Source organism: Anopheles bellator, chromosome 1 (assembly GCF_943735745.2).
Source record: "Anopheles bellator chromosome 1, idAnoBellAS_SP24_06.2, whole genome shotgun sequence".
NCBI lineage: Eukaryota > Metazoa > Arthropoda > Insecta > Diptera > Culicidae > Anopheles > Anopheles bellator.
Genome location: NC_071285.1, coordinates 60,119,994 through 60,141,345, shown reverse-complemented (window position 1 = coordinate 60,141,345; position 21,352 = coordinate 60,119,994). Strand labels below are relative to the sequence as shown.

At 43.8% G+C, this 21,352-nt stretch overlaps 1 protein-coding gene across 2 annotated transcripts in view; it reads left to right on the top strand.

Moving 5' to 3' along the window:
* Nucleotides 1-21,352, top strand: part of LOC131214957 (uncharacterized) — a 62,506-nt gene continuing 41,154 nt past the window's right edge. For both annotated transcript variants that reach the window (XM_058209309.1, XM_058209308.1), the window contains exon 1: nucleotides 1-112. In XM_058209309.1, the coding sequence (XP_058065292.1) occupies nucleotides 1-112 (112 nt within the window). The remainder of the gene's footprint in view (nucleotides 113-21,352) is intronic.

The following is a 21,352-nucleotide window of genomic DNA, read 5'->3' as shown; positions in this document are numbered from 1 at the left end:
ATGGCCATGAACTGGCGAAATCGTGTGAACATGTTATCCCTCGGGATCGTGTTGCTTGCCGTTACGACAAACGGAGTCCGCGTTCAGCAACACACATCGAGAAGATTCAAAGGTGAGCCCGATTGAACCCGAACGACGAGTGACATCATTTGTTGTGAGCACGTGCTAAAGAATGTTCTATTATCGTGTTGCTGCAGTGAGCTACAACCGTTACTATAACCATCGAATTACACCTTAAAATGTACAAACCCGTATACCATGAGGTGTTCGCCAAAGGCTCGCCTGGAAACTAAGGTCTTGAACAAAGGTCTCAGACCTCACACCTTTCGGCCTTCCAGCGTCGCGGAGGACATGGCGAGTCCTGTGCAGGGTGTAGCCACAGAACACGATCTGGCACGATTATTATGCAACTGCCTGTAGCCGATTTTATGCTGCCCTGCCCTTCTGCATAATTCCGGACCCCTGTGTGGGTTATGTGTCCCATTAGCGCCCGGTGTTGTGCCTTACCACGCCACGTCGTTTGTTTTTTATATTTTATCTCGCGACCCAATAAAATAAGTTCCAACCATTCTGGGCAAAGGAGCATGGCCACACAACGGCTCGTTCGCTGAGGCCCTTCTGGTGTTTGCAAGCCGCACAATTAAAGGGGTGGCTCCACCACGAGGTAGCCCATTTGTGCACAGTGTCGTTGCATCGTGCACCGGCGACCGAACGCAGACCCACCATGCCGTCACGCCAACCAGAACATACCTTAAGGTTGTACCTATCTGGAGCTAACCGTCGGTGGCCTTTGCTGGGCGATATTTTGGTTTTGCTTTTCATTCCATCGCCACCGACGGCTAGAAGGCACAACTACCGGAACCGATATTCTAACAGTTGGCGCGTTGCTGTGCATGCGTTGCATGAGGTGGCGTTCTTTAACGGAGCCAAATTGCTGACATTACGTTTTTCGGACAACTTTATCGAACAGAACGGGGAGCTAAAGCGCGGACCTGTACGGTGGAATGTCGTTAACGGTTGGTCAAAGAACGAAAGCGAAATTCGCTGAAAATAATAGCATTTAAGCAAATCTGGTAGCACCATTACAGGTCAAACGGAGTCGTGCTGAGGGAAGTGGTTGACTCGACGCTGACTTTCAGCTGAGTTGCGTTTGGAAATTCGCTGTTGCTGTATCCAATCGAGCCCACTGGTTTTCAACTAAACCAGCATTTTTCAAGCTGTGATATCCAAAGTTAAATAAGGTCACAGTGACGATAATGCATTTTGCATCGTACTGTTTTGTTAAAAACCAAAGATTGGTTCAATTAGGGGATAAGGTAATATGAAAGCACAGTAACAGGTAATAATAAATATAGTTGAATTGCGTAGCAATAAATGACAGAAAGAAATAAGATGATAATAAAATTTATGTATTATAGAAAAATTGACCAAAAATATTCCTAACATTTGTCGGTTCCCAAACCTAGTTCTATCGAAGTGTATATATTTTATTACTTCTGTAAACGACGGATCCCGGGCAACAGATCTTATGGTTTCACGTCTCGTCGCCCTAGACATTGGAACACCTCGAAAACATTTTGGGGAAAGCATTGAAAAAACAACTTCGTAAATTAAACCGAAAGTTCATTCGCAAACATGATCACACTTCGGGGAGGCACTTGGTGCCTTGATGGATTGTCATTTTTTCTCGACATTTCACACCCGACGTAGCCACCGTGTGAGACATTAACTGCTCAGAAAGTGTACCCCTGAGTGCCAGACTACAGATCCAAAAGCTGCTGATGATGGTTTTCGATGTTAGTTTGTTTATCAGCTTCTGAAGTCTGGAAATCTCTTTTCTCTGTATTTGCCTTACACTCCACAGTCTATCTTGGACCGGTTCAGAAGATTGACAATTTAATCCTGGATGAGGGAATTTAAAATCTGTATTGTTCCGGTGTGCGGTAGATATTGATTTGTTCGTGTCCAGTCCGACCAGATGAAAGCTTACATGGTCGCCGGATCTCCGGTCTCTGCTTGCGCAACGACAGAGGCGTTCCACTTTCGTTTTTAATTTTGATCCGCTCCGTGTGTGTCAAACTTAATTGTTCTTCCGTTTGTGGCAAATGGCGACAATTCCGTCCAATTCCAGCCACCGTCAAATCGAATTATTGGAAACGCTAACGCGGATGGAAACCATTTTTGTCGCACGAAACACATTTTTAATCGAATCGACGACTGGGGTGCAAAGGGAGAAATTAGTATTCCGCTTTCGTCGGCACTTAAACACCCATCGACCGTTGTACGTGGGGCATATGTTACAATTTTTCAGTATGGCTCTCTGTGGCTCTCTGTACGGGATGGCCATATTGGACGTTTGTACCAGTGTTTGCTTTTCGATACCGTGAACTGATGTGTTGCATATTTTGTGTTTTTCGAGAGCCAACGAACATGAAGCGAATTTCACACGATTTCTTATTCACAACTTCTTACATCTCTTGGATTCCCATCAAGTGTTCTCAAGAGCCTGTAGCGTCCCATAAGCCACCATCGTTTTTCGTCCCGTAAGCCGCAGCAATTGTTTCATTTGTTTTTGCTGCGTTCTTTATTCAACTGGAAATCGGATAAACTGTATCATCAAAGCAGATTTAAACCAAAAACCATGATTTAAACCAAAGCATATAAGAAAAAAAATCTTGAAGGGAAAAGTTTGCTGAGGACACAACGTACGGCGTACCGACTTCAGAAGATTAATGGCAAAGTTTATTAATCCATTTGTTTCCATTTGGCCCTAATTCATAGTAGCGAAGGATACGCTGGGCCCAGCATAGGATCAACGCTCAAACGGTCAAATCACTAACATGAACTTTGCTGCACTGGGCAACAAATGAAGACATTATAGGCCAAGTATTTGCCATAATTTTTGGTCCTGTGCTTCTCTCTTTCTCTTTATCTTTCCTTCTCTCTCTGTTTGCTTGACCATTTGCTACTGGGAATTTAGGACAATTTAAGACTTGTGGAAGGAAGAAAATCGGTGGCGTGGTAGTTTGCCTTGGTTCATCTGTTGTGCCTGCCGTTAACTGCCGTCTGTGCAATCGAATGGGAAAAACGTAAGGATTTATTAGACCACTAACCGTCGGAGAGGACCGGGTCCAGTCAAGCGATTAGAACCCCACTAAAGTGTTGCTTCATAGCGCACGGTCACTCATTTTAGAGCACCACCAAAGGTGGTGGGCTGCACCAGCCCCGGCCGTTTGTTTATTGCGGCGACGAGCGGAAAACGGATAATAAAATCCTAAAAGCACTAGTTTGCAGAAATATCGAAGGCGGCCACGATTGGGCCCTGCAGCGCAACGGCAGCAAAACAGCGGCACAATTATACGCCATATAATAAAATAATAAAATGTCGTGACACAGAACGCCTTCGAGTGCCCACTTCTCCGTGACGTGGTCGGTATTCACGGCGGTGCAACCGGCACTTCTATCGATCCGACGTACCACCGTGGCAGCCGAACTCGCATCGCTCGGGGATAAAGTCGAACATCTGGCGGGCTCCAAGCGAACGCGGGAAGTCGGACCGCGTCTCACCACATCTGATTTTATCGAGGGTTCAACAGGCTGACAAAACAGAAGCACACATATTAGCAGCCCGAATGACCTCACGTTTTCAAATACCTCATTAGTTATGGATCTCTGGCCGGGAACTCTCCGGCCACGACATTCTCCAGCATTCCTGATGCCAACAGGTAGCAATCGACACAGAGAGGACGGTGGCGTTGGTCTCCATTGAACCACTCGGAAAGTGGCAATCAATGGCAACCCAGATTACGGTTCCGCTCTGGGTATACGAGGTTGTCCTGGCCAGAGCTATGTGCCAAAAGACAGACTTGCATCTGGCGCTTCCAGATATGGCCTGTGGTCATGAGCGTGATTGTTGGTCATATCCGACCCAAATCATGCACGAGTCACACAATCACAGCAGCGCTGGCAAACCGTGGGAGTATGTCTAAAGAACATAGGGTCCACACTTGAACATGGCCGGCGGCCCAGCCAGAATCCAATCCGGGGCACCGGTTGCTGAGTTTCGCAAAGAAAAAGGAAGCGAAACTGAAAAGCACGAAAGGCACGGAGGTCAGACAAGAATTGGGTGCCTGCCGTGACTCACTAAAATCGCCTGAAGGAAATTGTAATTCTATTACTAAAAAAAAATATATTATAGCTCAAAAGTTCAATAAGATGCTTAGACAGAAACGCGTTTTGCTGTTGGATAGTTGTACAATTTGCATGATATGGGTCCATCGTTTCAACCCGTTCTAGTTCCATATTGTAAGCTACAGAGAGCGAATAGCATTAAATGCAACGTGGTAGCTACTTTTGACACTTGCAAAGCCTTTAACACGCAAGTGTTAAACGCTCTGGACACGCAACTGATTACTACATTAAGCTGCAATTCGGATCATACGGAAGGCATTTAAATCCACATCAAATAGACATTACACGTTCAGGATAAGGTAAAACCGGAGACTAATGACAAATAAATGGAGAGTCTGGATGATTAAATGAGGCTACGACATCTTTAGAGCAATCCCACAGACATGCAACACAGAAGCTTATTTTTTGAGGTGAAATCATTGGCAACATAAATGCCTTCCATATTTACCTTCTAACATTTGAAATAAAGCTTATAGCAGCTAATTTTCATTAATTTTAATAATACTTAATTGATTAATTAATGTTAATTTTAAGTGCAACAGTAACAGTAACAGCAGTAACTTCTATTGAAATATTTCGTTTGATTTTGTGGGGTTCAACTTGGTGTTTCACTAGATTGAAGAAAAGGCTTTGAAGAAACAGTTTGCCTTCCTTTGGAAATAACAGTATGCATTAAATTTGAATGAAAAGAAGGGTACAAACAAATTATGCAACAAGAAACGAAATGTGCAACAATGTGTTCCCGTTTTTGCCGGGAGCATTAATGAAGCGGTTCGGTTCAACGAAGTATGTTTGTAGATAGTTTCCGGACCAGTCATCAAAAATAAACCTGCACGGCATGCCGAACAATTACGTAATGGAACAGTTCTCGTGTAGACATTTTTCATCGGTTCCGGAACCTTCATCATTTTACTAAAAGACTTACGTATTACAGGGTCTGGCATGCTCCTCATACCAAACATAACATCGTTAAAACTAAAAATTGAATAAACGTGAGCTACTCGTCGTTTGAATGTTTGAGATTCGCTTTTTTCATACGAACATTATAGAGAAGGTGCATAAGCATCGATCGAATGGAACGTAGTGCTCTTGCAGTTTCATTTACGGACACTCCGGAAGGCAAAGATTCCACGCGCACCATAAATGGCTGCCAGGAAGACCGTCCATGCAATGTAACCCAACGCTGGAACTCGAACGTGGCTAGACGGAGTGTACCTTATAGCTTTATTGCGATTAATGCATTTTCCTTGTTGCACATAATCTCCACGACGTCGAAGCAATGGTTAAAATTCGTTGTCTACTAAAATGTGACCAAAATGGTTATATTTTCTGGGGGTAAGACGTAGAGGTAAAAGTCACGCATCTTTAGAGATTCGAGAAATTGTATTTTAAAAGTGTTATCTTTTCCGGAACATGGATTGTACAGGCTTTGCTGAGCTTAAATGCTGAATGTAGCAAAATCGAGTAAATCCGTACCTCAATCAAGCTCCTCGATTAGATACAGACCGACGGCAAACCATGTCATGTCCTTGTCAAGAAGAAGCTGCGTTAGTGCATCAAATCTTCTAGTATTCCATTGCAGTTGCACCTATGTCCTTGTAAAGACGACACCGATGATGGTATGTTCAACAATTAGACCAGTGATGAGGCATCAGAGGGCAAATATGAAACAAGTTTCAATAAGAAAGCGAGGCGCTGGTAGAGATGCATTGGCCATGAAGCAGACACCGCTCTGTTTCGATGAGAAAGGAATTAAATATTCATCCTCTGCTTTGCGCCGATTACTGCTACTTCCTGTAAATATTGCACGAAGGTGTAGTGCCCCGCACACCGACCATAAAATACCGTTGCCCATGTGTGCTCTCGGTCTCCGAAGACTAATTGGAATTATGGAATTAAAACTCGCGATCGCTAACGGTGCTTCATGCTTTAAAACAAATACAGGCGTCTGAGCTGTGCTCAAAAACCACCACTGGAAAGGTATGTGCACCCCGATGGCTATTCAAGAGTCGATCGCAGTCAACCGCAACGGCTAATCTTTTTCATTCCCGAAACCAGCCGATTGACTGGTCGACCATGGTTGATGTTGAGCCGCATGGTTCATGATGGTTTGATGAAAGCTGCTTCCTCGCTACCATACCAACACAAATCCGCTCCACAGTTCTGACGCAGTTCGGGGAGCACTCAACCAGAATCCAACACTCCGCAAAACAGGTTTCACAAAATCCAAACCTTCTGTACACACACCGGTGCGCACCAAACCTGTCCAATTTCAGAGACCCGTGAAGGGGGCAATTCAGTTATGCTTTCCTCGCGCTTCTCCTCAGCCTCGCTTAAGAGCAATGGAACGGGAATACGAATATAGGCAACGCACACGGACGAACGAATCTGGGTGAACCGACCGAACGCTAATTGTGTCAGTGGGACTCTGGGCGTCCAATTCTAGACGCACGACTGTCCGGGCGCGATCACTTCTCCTCCGATGGTGGAAGCTGTGACACTGACATTTGACGCTCGACCATTAGGCCAGTCAAACGTAAGCATTCCACTCTGGAACCCGTATGGTCCTTTTCACTCTGATTTGTTCAAGGAGTTATTGAGTTAGGTCAGCAAACAGGTTGGTGGAGGCGCACGTGATACCGTGTTACCCTCAAAGGGCGAAGCAACCATCGGTGCTCTATTCCACTATGGTCAATCCCTTGCTTTCTAAGGCCTCCTTGACAAAAACTCCTTTCCATCTTCAAATACCGATAATTGTTGGAAAGAGACAGAGCCGAATGGAAAGACTTTGTTGACGAAACAAACTTAATCGCCAACCATTTGTTTCTGAGATGGAATTATCAGCGTGTACGAAACGGAACAGAATATACGTACTAAAAGCCTTTATCGGTCATTAAATTTACTACTTGTCGTTAAAAGCGATTCTACGCGATACATCCATGCGTAAACATAAAATAGGATACTTAACTCTGGAACTACGCAATCTTGATATACGCCGGAAATAGATATGCAAAGTGACATTTACTTTGATAAAGCCATACACTTCCAACATTTCATCTGTAAAAAAACAGTTTTAATGATTTATTAAATAACAGTTAATAGTTTATGAATGAGTTCAGGCAAAACCTGCTGTTGTTTATCAAATTGCAAGTTCACAGTAAGGATGTACTAAAAACTGGGTAACATTAAAATGCATATACCATATGTTTTCGGAACGAATCACTTAACATTTTCAACAATTATCAGATCGTTACAACAATTGTAGTCATAAATTATTCAAGCAAAAATTTCTGCGCTAGTTTGGAATCAGCAATTCATGGTTTTTCTCAGTGCATCGCCTCCGGTGCCTAAATTGAGTCCACCGTAAATCATTCGGTTTCACATGAACCGTAAAGCGGATATGCTGTTGTTTCCCTAGACGATCTCGCGTAAGCCAAGAAAGCAGCTTCTTGCATCGTCGCTTTCGGTCGTCACCGTTCGGCGCCACCGTTAATCGACGTTTCGAACTTACGGACAGCCAATGATTTTTGGCGGCCCACGCCAGCCATGCTTTTCCTTTATCATTTCTAGGCCAAGCGATTTATGAAACTTTCCTGGCTGGCGAGAACACATGTCCCTCCACACACGCCGTCTGATCTCACTGAAACTTACCTGCAGCTCCACTTCACTTCAGTGGCCACTGGGCACGCAAAACAAATTGGCCCGTTGTTGTTTTCCTTGTGAAACCAGTTTTTGCTACGCGGACTCATTAAAAAGTAGCTCCAGTTTTACGCCATTCATGGCACTCGTATGACCATGTGGCTCGATTTATCATTTTTCACCAGACGGGAGAAATTCGTGACGTTGCAGTAAAGGATCATGAATTTTACAATCCGTGCCAAACCAAAAACCGGGGAGAAAATTTAGGGTCACTTAATAACTACCTTCAGCTCAGAAGCAACCACCGGTAATGACAACAACAGTGGACTAATTTCTTTCTTTATTAAATAAGTTTAGTTCGACCGGAAAACTTGAAAAACTGGGAAACTAAAGCAAAAGCGCCTTAAACCATAAGGTAGGATAAGCGGGAGATACCTCAATGACCAGTTCCTTAGAGAAAATAGTTCCGCTTCAGTTCCTATCCGTTGTACGGCAATCAACTGGAATCATCTCCGTCCACAACTTGGGCGACGTTAATCTTTGCTGCAAGCTAGCGCCTGAGAGCCATGTCGCGGCCTTAGGATCGTGGCTAGGCGAGAGTTGTATCCGGTTCGATTAAGCTTTCAGCCATAGGAACCCTTGCGAGTCATGGAGTTCACGCTGCGCTCGTTAATTGACCACATCCGTTGCATATTTACCACCCACCAACAGCAGCTTTTAATCGAGCAGAACGGTCAAACCCTTACGCACCGATGCAAGACTGAACCATGGGGCATGGTTAAAGCCATTGCCCGTTGTATAGAGTGCATAAAAAGTAAGCAAACAAACGCCTCGCATGGTCAATATCTGATTTCTTAGAATGCCGATATGTACCGCATGCCAGCGTCATGTACATTCCTAAGCGTGCGCTGGTTCTTGCGCCTTGCGCTCAACATGTTTTCAAGAGACTTACGAAAAAAAGGTGAAAAAACTTACTTACTTACGAAAAAAAGGCTATGAAAAAAGGTGCACAAGGTCTGCTAAGGTACACCTGTCTCTCAAAACAATCATTTTAATTTGAATATTATCTTAATAGAAAGAAAACTTGTAACTTTTTTAATGAATATTAATTATTTTCCATAAGGACGATGCTGAAATGTAACATTTTTGTCAATGAGCTCCATCATATTGCCATTGCCATAACAATTTTTGTTTTAGCGGTTATATTAAAAACGACAACGGAAGATGACTAGGAGCTATGTCCGTTTGAACCCTCTGTTATGATTGCTGAAAACACAGATGATTTGCATAACCCAACAAATTTGAGACGTCCTAGGGTACCGCATCTGAAAGCGATGACTGCCCCGAAATGACTACGATCAACGCCACGCCACACTGACTCATAAACGACCGGAGATTGTCAATCAGTACACTATTAGTATCAGCAATAGTCATTAATCAGCAGCAGCTGACTGACCGCTCTGCAAAGGATGCAAAGGATAGATTTTGAAGTATAAATCGATTTAATTAGATTGCTGCTGAGTGCATTTGCTGACCGAGAAAGCATGCCACGTTTTATGGCACGCTTTACAGGTTAAGGTGTGAAATAATGAACCATTAGCTCTCCGAACCCCGAGATGTGCTACCACTGGACTAAGCCTGTAAAAAATCCCTTAAATGTTTCTCCCTCGGAGAAAAGTCGTTAACAAATTCATTAGGTTGATAATCGTAAAGCGGAAAGCGAAAATATTATGTAACAAATTGCGGAGCCATGGTTATGTATCGTATTACTTCATCGTTAGTCGTGAAGTGTATAAGTTGCATGTTAATCTTTAGTTTAGTTTATTCTTTAGTAAAGACAAAGTTTCTAAATCTTTTGACTTAAAGAAACGTGTGTTTTTGCGTGTGACCGAAAATCCCAGAACAGTTTATCAGGTGTTAGATAAATTCGTTTTCAATAAACTAGATAGACGGACTGAGCGATCGCCTAACAAAGTCTCTCCCAGTGCAGCCACGTCCTACTGAAGCTTTACCCCACACTGTCCTTGTGCCGTGAGTCATTTGCACATGCCTCTACGAAGCACAGCCTCCATGACAACCATTAATACGTTTATAAGATTGTAAGGCGAGAGTTATCTTAGTTTCTGTCCTCCTCGTGGACTGTTTTACTTTCTGTTCATGCGGATCCTGGTTTGCGTCGCTTTGGGAAAGCAAACCAGGGACAACTTTCACGCCCCGTGCTCGCAGCGCATACCGGCGAGTTCAAACAACCTTGAACCAGATTCGTGCTTTCGGTCAGCTCGGGGATAGTCCGTAAACGACTACAGTTGTGATTCAGATCTTACCACGATGTGTTGTTTTACAGCAGCTACCCGAGAGGTTCGTGTGCTAGTATAACAACCGACAATCTAAAGTGACTGAATTTCTTCATTGAACTGCACTGTTGGTGTCCCTATTCTAGTGCCGGTTCCTTGCGGAACATATATTGGACGTAGAAACGAGCGAGACCGGCAAGACACCTGCGTGGCCTCAGCAACCTGCATAAATTCCTTCGAACGCCATTGTATTGACAAATTTGGCGAGTGTTTTCTTGTTGGGTTTCTTGCGGTTCCCACCGCGTCAACCATCCTACACACTTACCGTATTTTTCCGTGTATAACGCGCACTTTTTTCCCAATTTTTTTAGCTCTAAAATCTGGGTGCGCGTTATACAAGGGTAGTAATCATTTTGTCTCCTCCAAGCATACAAATGTGCCCTTTTAGGTACATATTCTATAGTATTATTGAATAAATTATAAAATGAAACACTTGTTAGGAATATAATTATCCATACAATATCGTTTTTAAGTCATGGCAGGGAGTTAAAACAGAAGTTGTTGTGAAATCATTTAAAAAATGTGGCATCAGCATGGATCTGAAGATGTCGCAATTTATGAGGACTCTTCAGAGAGTGACAATGAGGAGTACATTGAACAGCAATTAGAGAATCTGAATTTGTCAGACAGCAGTAAATCTGAGTTTGAAGATTATTACAAAATATAAAATACTAGTATGTCTTTTGCAATGTATACGCATTTTATCTTTAGTCTACTTTAGAATATTTATAGAGTATTTAGAGTAATACATTATTATCATTTGATATTTGTTGGGTATCACATATCTGAAAAATGTAAAGTAAAAAATTTGTTTTCCAATTTTGTTCTCGTAAAATATGGGTGCGCGTTATACACGGGTGCGCGTTATACACGGAAAAATACGGTAACTCCTTGCGATCCAGCACCCGATAGCTAGAACATGAGTTCGTGCTCTACCACTTCACAAGTTGCTGCTGCCCTAGACTCTGAGAATTCCACCGTACCTGTTCCTGTTCCCCTTCTAACGCTCTGACAGCCGCTAGTTACACAATCTAATTTAAATTCAATAACTATTTCGCAATCAACACAACAAACAGGTCCACGAGCGGACACTGCTTAAGCTGCCTCGTATCCTGCACCAGCCCTACTGCTATTGAACTCTAGTCTCTGATGCCGTTTAACCCTTCTCAACTCAACTACAGCTATTTCATCGAGGAAAACTAGCCTTATTTATTTTTTTAGAGAACGACTTCGCTCGAATTACTTTCGACTGAAGTCACGAAAACGGGTCCGCCTCAACGGTTTAAATCGGGTTTATGTTGTTTGTTTTTCGGCCTTGTTTTTTGTGCTTGCAAGCAAATGAGATGGATAATGATTTGAACGGTTCAATCAACCGGCAGAGGGGAAACCGTAATGCAAAGTAAATACCTGACAAAATTTTTTTTATAGTTCACCTAAGTTAAATAGTAAAAAAAAGATGTGCTGAAAATAGTTTAGCATTGCAAAAAAGTTCCAAACCATTCGATCGATGAGTAATTTTGGTACATAAAAAGCCCAATATAAATTTCTTATGCGAAGCAAAGCAAAAATCGTTTTTTCCGTTTGTTTGCTTGTTTCTCTTTTCATTATCAAAACATTTTGAGTGTATTCACTAGCAAAGCCAACACCCACAGAAAAGGTTTAGATTAACAACACAACAAATGTTTGCAACGTGCGCAAGTTTGTTCATAACATGCATAACACCGTGTTTTCAAGGAAGTGTGTTTTTCAAAATCAGGGTAGGTAGAAGTGGTAGAACTTCATCAACTTCAGTGGTAGCTTGCACTGAGTGTATTTAAATGATGATGATAATTATTGCTGATGGTTGAGCTTGATGCTGTTAACTGTACATGCCACAGTGTGAATACCCTTCAGAGAGACGTAAGGCAAGTTGTGCCAAGTTGTGCCAAGATTAGTGGCTCCCTGATCGTACAACCGCTTACAATCGGTGCCTATGGTTTGTGATGCCAGCAAATATTATAAAAATTTATTAAATCACAACCTGTAATTTTCGCCAACCCCAAAAGAGCACTCTGGCATCTCAGTGCGACCCCGAGCGTTCAAATCGATTGCCGTAGGCCAAGGAACGGAAGGTTAATTGGTCGACTATAATCAGGCCCCAACCTGCTGGCCCAACAAATACCAGACAGCTAGTGAGGCCAGCTTTTGGAAATTTTCTCGACTAATGGGCCTCGGGGTCCATTTAGTTCACCAAAATAGAATTAATGGTTTCCCATTAGGAAGTAAAATAAATATACAAGAAGCTTGGCGCAGCCACAGGACGATATTTGCTTGCCTTTTCAAATTATAGTCATGTTTTCAAATTTCACCCAGCAATGTGATTTCTTTGCTCCACGAATTGCATAAAAAATCAGGTCAAATTTTTTTTTGATGCACTTGCAGAAGTTGGTGGTGACGTTGGTAACTTTAGTAAAATTGGTCATTGATATTAAATTCTGCCACCGATGGCGAAAACACCGGAGGTTCATACCACAACCGTAGTTTAAAACCCACACTGTTCGACGGCAGCAAATGTATTGCCAGCAAGACTTATTCATGGATACCGAACGACAGTAGTGGAGTTCTACCAACCCATGCAGTTCTCTGCATATCGATGACAAAACGTGTGGTTTGTTGGACTCATGATATATAACTAAACACAAATCTAGTCTGTGGTCAAAGGCTCAAGGATAAATCCCAACCGAGCATGCCAGTTACAGTAAGAAGTTAAGTAAACAGTTTCTTTATGCAATGGCACCATCCGTTGAATCCTGAAATCAGTGGAAATTGGAGAAGGACAACTTCATCGCCTTCGAAATGTGGTCAGCACCTCCAAGGACACCCTAGCGACGGTTCCTTAGTGCAAACAATCGATGGCAGTACTGTTGTCAACGGTGACACAACCCGTTCACGGTCGAATGAACGCCACCGTCGTCCGCAGCTCCAACGTTTAGGCAGAGAACTTTCGCTTTCACTGCATTGTTTCTTTTGCCCCCAAGACACGCACACACAACATGTCAGTATTAGAGTGCTTCGCTTGTTGGGAACCTATGGAGCGTAACTGACTGAATTTCACAGCTGACTCTGGGCGAATTCTCCCTTCGGTTCATCAATTACGACGACAAGTTCTCCGTTTCTCATAGCTCGAGAAGCCAGTGTTGTTTTCTCCATTTCGTGCCTCATTGCGTGCGTATAAATTCATGTGCGTACTTCTGTTTTAAGACATTTAAGCAATCAAAAAATTTAAGAAAAATGTCAAAAAACCTGTTGAGAGAATGGCCTCCATAGGAACTTCGGCATGTTCGAGCATCTTCCGCTGAGATTTGAACACAACATAAACCTGTTCGAAATATCCCTAAACTAAAATTGGATTCGTTATGTTTGCTTTTTTCCTCTTTCCAGGTAGGAAGCCGGCCGGTTGATTGGAGATTTCGTACTTTATTTCTCGAAAATTGTTGCTTTTAACGGCGCTACATTCGCGAACGCCAGCGCGTAAGTACAACGCAAACAGGAGATATTGGGGACTGCTCCAGCATAAAGCTTTCCAATAAACTTTGATGTTTTTGTTTTCTAGATTTTGTCCGTAGAGATATATGCTCAGAAAAAATGAAAGGGAAAGCGCCTGTTTTGGGTGTTGGATTTGCAGAACAAAATGCTGATACTTTCAATCAAAACTTTTTTAGCGTGGACTCTTGGGGTTAATTGTAGTGTACATGGGTTTTGATTGCTTTGCTCGATTATGTTTTATTTAGAGTACAAGCAAAAACTCGAATGTTTGACAATATTAAACCACAGGCTAAAAAGTGCGTATTGTGTGTATGTTTACCATTGATTGTTGTGGTTCAAAACACAAATGATTGAGTGACCAGAAAAGCTAAAAAATGCCCAACTTTGCAATCTATTGAGAACATTTGTTCAACATGATTTAAAACCCCTTACTTCCCCAATTAGTCAATGTGTGAGTCAATTATACAACAAGCTAACGCACGGAACATATTCACGAATCACAGGTTGTGGTCAGTTCTATAGTGTGGTAGAGTAGCGTTTTTGAAAGGCCTCATTTCGTAATGGCAACCGAAAGCCTTTTTCGTACGAACCAAGAAACCCTTCATTAGAACAAGATGGCGTGTCCATCGTGTGGTCGTGTGGTCAATGTGAAATCAGATCGTAGATTTATAATATTTGCGCAACAAACTCACCTACGCCGCAAAGTAAGTACAAATTTTGTGCACTACATGCTCGGTGCTCCACAAAACCCTCTACCGCCAAAGTCGTGGCCAACGCATGAGGTTTCAAAACCCATTGATGGACCGGTCTGCCACGCCGATATGAATGAAAATCGTATGGAACTGCAAAAAAACACGCCACACGATATGCTGCGGCGAAGTTCAAACATTCCTCGCCCCTCGATGGCTTCATTAGTGAACTCAACACCAGTTTCGCAGTTTCGGTCAACCACAGCATGTGTTTTCGCAGTCCACAGAGTTCTCGATCCATGCTGTTTCATCAGAATATCAAACACTCCTTGAGGGAAATTAGCTATAGTCCCCGTTTGGCTTTTTATTCTTCCGGTCGCTAATGAGAATAATGCGATGAGCTGCGATGAGAACAAAACTCCATTCGGTCCTAAAGCAACGTTTCGCTTGTAATGTCGAGATGATTGTACGCTTCTTCACAAACTTTCACTTTACTTTCATACTCTATTGACTTACAACAGTTACACAACTTTAAGCTTTGATGAAATTTGTTCACAGTCTAAAAGATCCATAGAAACATGATTGACTGATATAATCAATTGAGTCATACTCAAGCAAAGAAATTTAGCAGATTTTTACCACCCTGTACGTGTCGTGGTGTACAATTGAAGCTTACGTATTGGAGCAAAACCTTTTCCGCCTTGTGTCTTAACGCATCATGGGCAAGCCATCAGCGAGAGATCAAGATCACCATGCGAATCGCAAATCTCGATTCCTCACAGCACCTCCACGTACGAACTACCGACGGTCGCCGTCACGGAGTAGCGGTCCGTGAAATCGCTTCGTTAGTGAATTTATTTAAGACAATGTTGAGCCACACGAACCGTACACTTTGAACGCATCAACCAACTATCCATCGGAAGTGAGCCATCGGCCAACCAGCGTTGCCGTAGCAACGCAGCTTTCACGCGTCTGCGAGCATCGGGAAAGTGGGCGCTGCATTGCGATGCGCAGTTTTTCCACAGACATCAGAGCGACGGAAGTGTTTGTCTTGATTAGCTAAGGTGAGCTAGGACTGGCTAGGAGGTGCTTGGAGATTTTGGGAGGTGTAATTTGATTTAGTTTTATGCTCGGCCGCATCCACGGCGGGTGGTAGCCGTCCCACTCAAGGAACAGTGGTTACCACCACAACTGACGACGACCATCATTTCAGCTGAAAAGGAACTTAATTAACTCTCCAGCGAACCACAAAACGGTGCAAAGCTTGGCCGCTGAGCGTGTCGGCTTGAACTCGAACAAATATAAATAGAAAAAGAAACACTCCAAAACTTCCCAAAACGGTACGTGAAACTTTGTAGCTTATTCATTTAGAGTTTTTAAAGATATTTCTTCAGAAGGAGCTAGAAGAAAGAACGTTTTGAGTAAGTGGAAGCTTTAATAAAATGCAGGTTAACTATTTGTAACTATGAACACAACAGGATACCGTGTAGCTGCTGAATAGTCTTTTAATCGCGGGCAAGTAGTCAATGTGCTTACTCAGTCCAGGACATTGAAATAAGTAGCCATCGGATTAGCCCTAAACACTTACTGGCACCCCAAGTCACGGCTTTTCAGTTGTTCAACGAGCTTTATCAATCTTGTTGCACGTAGCGTTGAAGCTTTTCGAAGATAACTGTAACCAAACTGGCTGGTTTTGCGGAGGTCTTGCACATTTTTAGGTCAACTCAACGTCCGGTTCAACCACTTACATGGCGGGCTTGATTTGTATTTGTGCGCCGGAAATTCAAGTTCTCAAGATTGTCTCGCCAGCCCATAGACAGCGAAGGTTGTAACACTTCGCAGCAGCAGTCTCACAACTAGCCTAAAAATGTCACTTTGAAGGTGTAATTACTTAATTTCAACACCGTAAACCAGTATTTTATTTTATCCTTCCTCTTCACGATCGCTGTATCCCTACGAAGTTGCCACCTAAGGCCGATTGTTACGATCGGTCGGATTGCTTGGTGGCTAAGAAGAAATCGACCGAGTTGCGTAGGTTCACACTTTGGATACCCGGTCCAGACATAAGCGAATGCATAATAAAATACTTCGACTTGGTAAGATTTGACTGTTTCGATCGCCGCGAGAAACGAAACCAAGACCAACAGCTGGAACAGCTTGGAATGACGGGTATGACCATGAAAATAACGGAATACTGTGTATCAATACGCCAGAGCCCCTCTGCAAACTGTTTTCTGTGTAACCACAATCTCACGTTGGCCACTTGTCCAGAAGAAGAAAATGAAAGTACTTGCATTTTCCAACTTTAATGGTGGACTGCGATGGATATTTTGAAACACAGCCAGGACTGGAGAGGAGTGCTGCTGCAGAAGAACAAAAAAACGTAGGACCCAGAGCTGCTGAAGGCTGCCGACCAAAGTGTTGGAGAACTATGCTGCACTAGGCATAGCGTTGCGCGACAAAAACGCGGTCCAGGTGGAAGACATACGCGCGCTTGATTGTATCATTAAAGCAACGGAATCGGGCCAGCCGAAGGAAACCGGTTTTTATAAGGTTGAACTTCAACGCCATATTCGTAGAATTAGTTCAGCATGCGAACAACTGCAGCAGTGCAGCAGTTTGGGTAGTTTCTTTCGAGCCTCTTGAGCTGGACTTTAATTAGCTCGTAAAAACCGCTTGGACCACGGTCCGACCATTGAAAGTCAGGTTTCTAACCCTGCGAACAACACTGACACATAAATTCTAATGGCCTTCTTCTGCGCACTGTCGCATCGGCGGAACCACCCATTTTAAGCTTATCGATTAATTGGACATAACAAATCTCGCGTTTGTTCAATCGAATCCGGAACAATAGACCAACGGTCCGGGATTCTTCAAGGCGAATACTATAAATTGATCGAGAGGATGTTAAGGTTGCACGCGAAAATCGTGAATAGTGGATGGAACACATTTCCGAAATTCTATCACCATTGACAGCTTGTGCCATTAAACGGTACGATACAAAAACAATCAGCGTTCGCCGAGATTGGTAGGTTTCGGTAGGTTTCACTATAGCTCAACGTTGAACCAACCATTCAGAAGCTAACTCAACGAATGCCAACGACTTCGGTGTGCCAAAAATTCTTCGCTTCCGTTCGGCAACATTTGAGAGGTCTTTATAACGTAAAAACCATCATTTTGGTTCGATCGCCTCGCCTTGATCTTGACATGACGGCGTCGACGGCCGTCGGTGCGGTTTTCTGGTGTAGAGTTCGAACTCAACCGAACCGAAACGACGACGGTAGTAGACATTCATTGAACATTGCTCGGAGATCACTTTCGCTTCCGCAGAATCTACACTGATCCAATACACTAGTCTACCTTACTTACTCACTTATTTGGTAACTGCAACTCCCGAGCGTGCCCTCGTGGCAGAGGCTGGCTTGACCGCTCGCCCTCAAGTGTCTTCGTTTGCCATTTTGTTAATCGATTTCGATACAATCGCAACATACACTAAAAGCCAATGAAAAATGATCTAATATTGTTATAAGTAAAAGCGAGAAGTACTAGACAAAGCTGTGAAATAATAAAATTCTTGCCATCAATCAAAATAGTAAAGTGTCCCTAACGCCGCGCTCTTTAAAGGGCAGTCTATCGGGTTGTACAAGTACCACACGCCCCATGCTAATGTATCTATTTGGAGTAAAAAACAAAACTCTCCCCGTTTCGTCGAAAAGGTTTTTTTTCTCATGCAGCATGTTTTATTTATGAGGGGTAATTGGGTACCGATGTGCAGACAGATCCAACAAACGGTGGTCATTGGTCGAATTGACCACTGAGTGGTCAAAGTTGAATTCGAAACATTCGTCAGAATTCTTCTTAAGGCTGATTGATTGCGTAAGTGATCTGCGCGGAAACAGTAAATGCTAATAAGCCGCGGTCCATAGCATTCATCCGACACACGCTCAAAGCCCTCCAAGCTGCTCTCGATCGATTGTCGATCAGTTTTCGATGGTCTCCTTCAAACGACGGGCCACACCAGCCAAGGGGGAACCTGTCAATCTTCTCCAGCAACATTGATGGACTCACGAGCTAGGTTCGTTCCTCACAGCAGATGGTCCGTCCCTATTTGGGTCACGCGGGTCCAGCAAAGCATGTGGTGCACACGATGTTGCAACAGCTCCACACGACGAGCGGCTAATTTGCGAGAGGTAGCGGGCAAAAGATGAAACGAAGCAAATCCGTCTAAGAAACACGGTGACACTGGACCCGTAAATCGATCAGCTCCGTCAATCTATTCGATCTCCATCTATTTCCCTTACACGAATCACGACAAACACGGCGCGCCTGGGCGCAGTTTTGCAGAGCCTCAAACTCGTCAGGAACCTCCGGTGACATTATCACCTTTTCTACCGCACACGAAGTTACCGATCTGTCACGAAACTGGGCTGCGAAGTGCGCAAATAATTGGCGGAGCACCAGACAGCGGCTGGCGATTCTCCTCTCAATTTCCAAAGTGCGATTGGATTGATGTTTATCAAGTCTGCAGGTCACTGCCAGGCTATTCCTTGTAATAAATTGAATTTCACCCGTCCTGGTGGCTGTCAAAGAAATCAGTGACAAATAATGTTTATCCACAAACATGCAGACACCTGTTAAGCTTTGCATTCTCAGCATGTTGTCATCAACTGGCGTTTCTGATGCGTTTGCGAAAACGAATTTTGGTCATTACCTTACGCCTCAAGCTGGCGGTCCAGGTGAAACTCAATAATGGAAATCCCTTCAGCTGCCAGGCCGGCTGTTTGTTTGATGTTAAATCAGATTCTGCAAACTCCCTGGAGGTATCGAACCAATGCTTGCTCTCGTTTTGGCCAGTGGCAGATTGATGTTACGTAAGCATACGGCGAGAAAGGTGAACCGAAAAAGCCCGACTTTCACTACCTGAACTGGGGCTGAGAAGAGTGGCCAAATAAGCGAGTGCAAGTTCATCATTCGCCAGTTGCGGGGATTTATTGCGTCTGCAATGTGCCGAAGTTTTCTGCAAAGACCTTCCACACGGTTACTATGCCGAGGCGCCGCAAGGTGGTCTTTGCACAAACTTCGACCACATTTTCGCCTTCCAATTAAACAAATCCGTTAATTACAGGGATGCGTGCTATTGTTTTAAATTTATATTTTCCCCAAAGCGCGCTCCACTTTGCTTCACATGACGCGATGGCAAGCGTAAATTGGCGATTTATTGTACGCCACATTACTTACCTCTCAGCTAATACGGCCCGCTGGTGGTTCTTTTACGTTGCTTTCGCTTGTTTGCCTTTTACGCAAAGCGCTGCTCTTATTTCGTGGAAAAATTAAAAGTGTTAGACTCATTCGAAGCAACGCTCTGGGGTACCGTGTTTGCTATTTTAAAAGTTGAATAATCTAACAAAAGGGACAAACGATCGAATAAACACCCCTTAGCCAACCCAACCTATAGAAAGCACGGATAATTTAGGCATCATTTGTGAAAGGTGTTATTTGGAAGCCCGACCTGACTGCTGTATTTTACGGACAAAATTTCACTAAAATGATAACCTTTACCGTGAACCTTATTCTCCGGTATACAGAAGAAGAACCTTCACTTTCTGAGCAAAATCAAACTCGAATCGTGGGACTAGAAAAGAAAGAGAAACGAAAAACCTCAGGTTACAAACTATACACCTGAAAAGGCCAAATTAACGTGTCGACCTTTCATCCCCAACACCCTTTCGGCAGTGCCGGTGGATCGGCGAGCATCGGGTATCGGTAATTTTCGCTCGAACCACTCGCTACGGTTTATGTAAATTTCTAACGAAAGACTCTCGAAGTAACTCCATAAACCTAGCGATTGCGCTCATAAGGGAGTCCAACCAGAAATCGGAATAAGAGAAATATCACCAACAAAAGACCTATGGACGAAACGAAAGCTTTTGAGGAAAATTCAAGCCCGACAAAGTCGATGCGATCAGAAAAAGGTCAGTAACGCACGTCCCTAGTGGTAATGCGAAGAAAACGGCAACGGTCATTAGAAATAGCCTGAATGTTCCCCCAGCGCCGCAAACTGTCGACCATAAGCTCTTTCTGTCCGGAATGATCGAAAGTGTAACGAAACGGACATTCCAGCGTTGACGACGGGGAAAGCGAGTCAGCTTTTTACCGGTTTTCGTTGTCCAGCAATCGACGAGGGGGTTTTATGCTCGAACCCCGAACGAGTACCGATCTTATTATGTTCTAAGCGACACTAAAAACTCCGCCGTAACGAGAAAGCTTGGCGGAGCGCAAAAAGGACGCAAAAATGGAGCAGAAGAAAAACAAAAACAACATGCACAAAACTACACCCTGGGTGGGAGATAATGTAACAGTGCTGGGACGACAACAACAATTTCAGCAGCCGCGCGTTCAAACGTTCCCATTGTTTCCCGACCGAACCACGCGCCGCCCTGGGCCCTTTCGAGAGCGCAACATTTTATGCTGCGTAGGTGGGCTGCGGTTTCGGCGCAAAGGGGTGGTCAGGTGCTAGGCAAACATGTCGTGGTCGTTGTGGCTGAAGCAATAGGCGAACGATTTATTACGGTTTTTATTTCTTTTTAATCGCGCCAACAATCGAAAGTGGTTTGGTGTGTCCCCACTTACTCCTTCGCTCCTGCTGCGGATCCCTACTCAATCTGACTAAAAATCGGGTCGGTCAGGTGTTTTGATGGCGGTTTGGCCTCAGGGAGCCCCTAGGCGGTCGGTGTGAATAAGCATGCGCCCCTTAAACAGGGTCTCGTTCGTTCCTTGGCGGTGCCACATGCGGCTTCTCTTAGAAGAAAGGTATTGAGCAGGATGATGGTCACCACTGCCAACAGCGACAACGCAACCGTCCTTTTTGCCGCCTTGTACCATTGTCACCATTGCGACGCCGTGCCCTGTTATGTAAGACGGATCTCGCGTTTGAAGCTCGCCAATTTTTCTTCG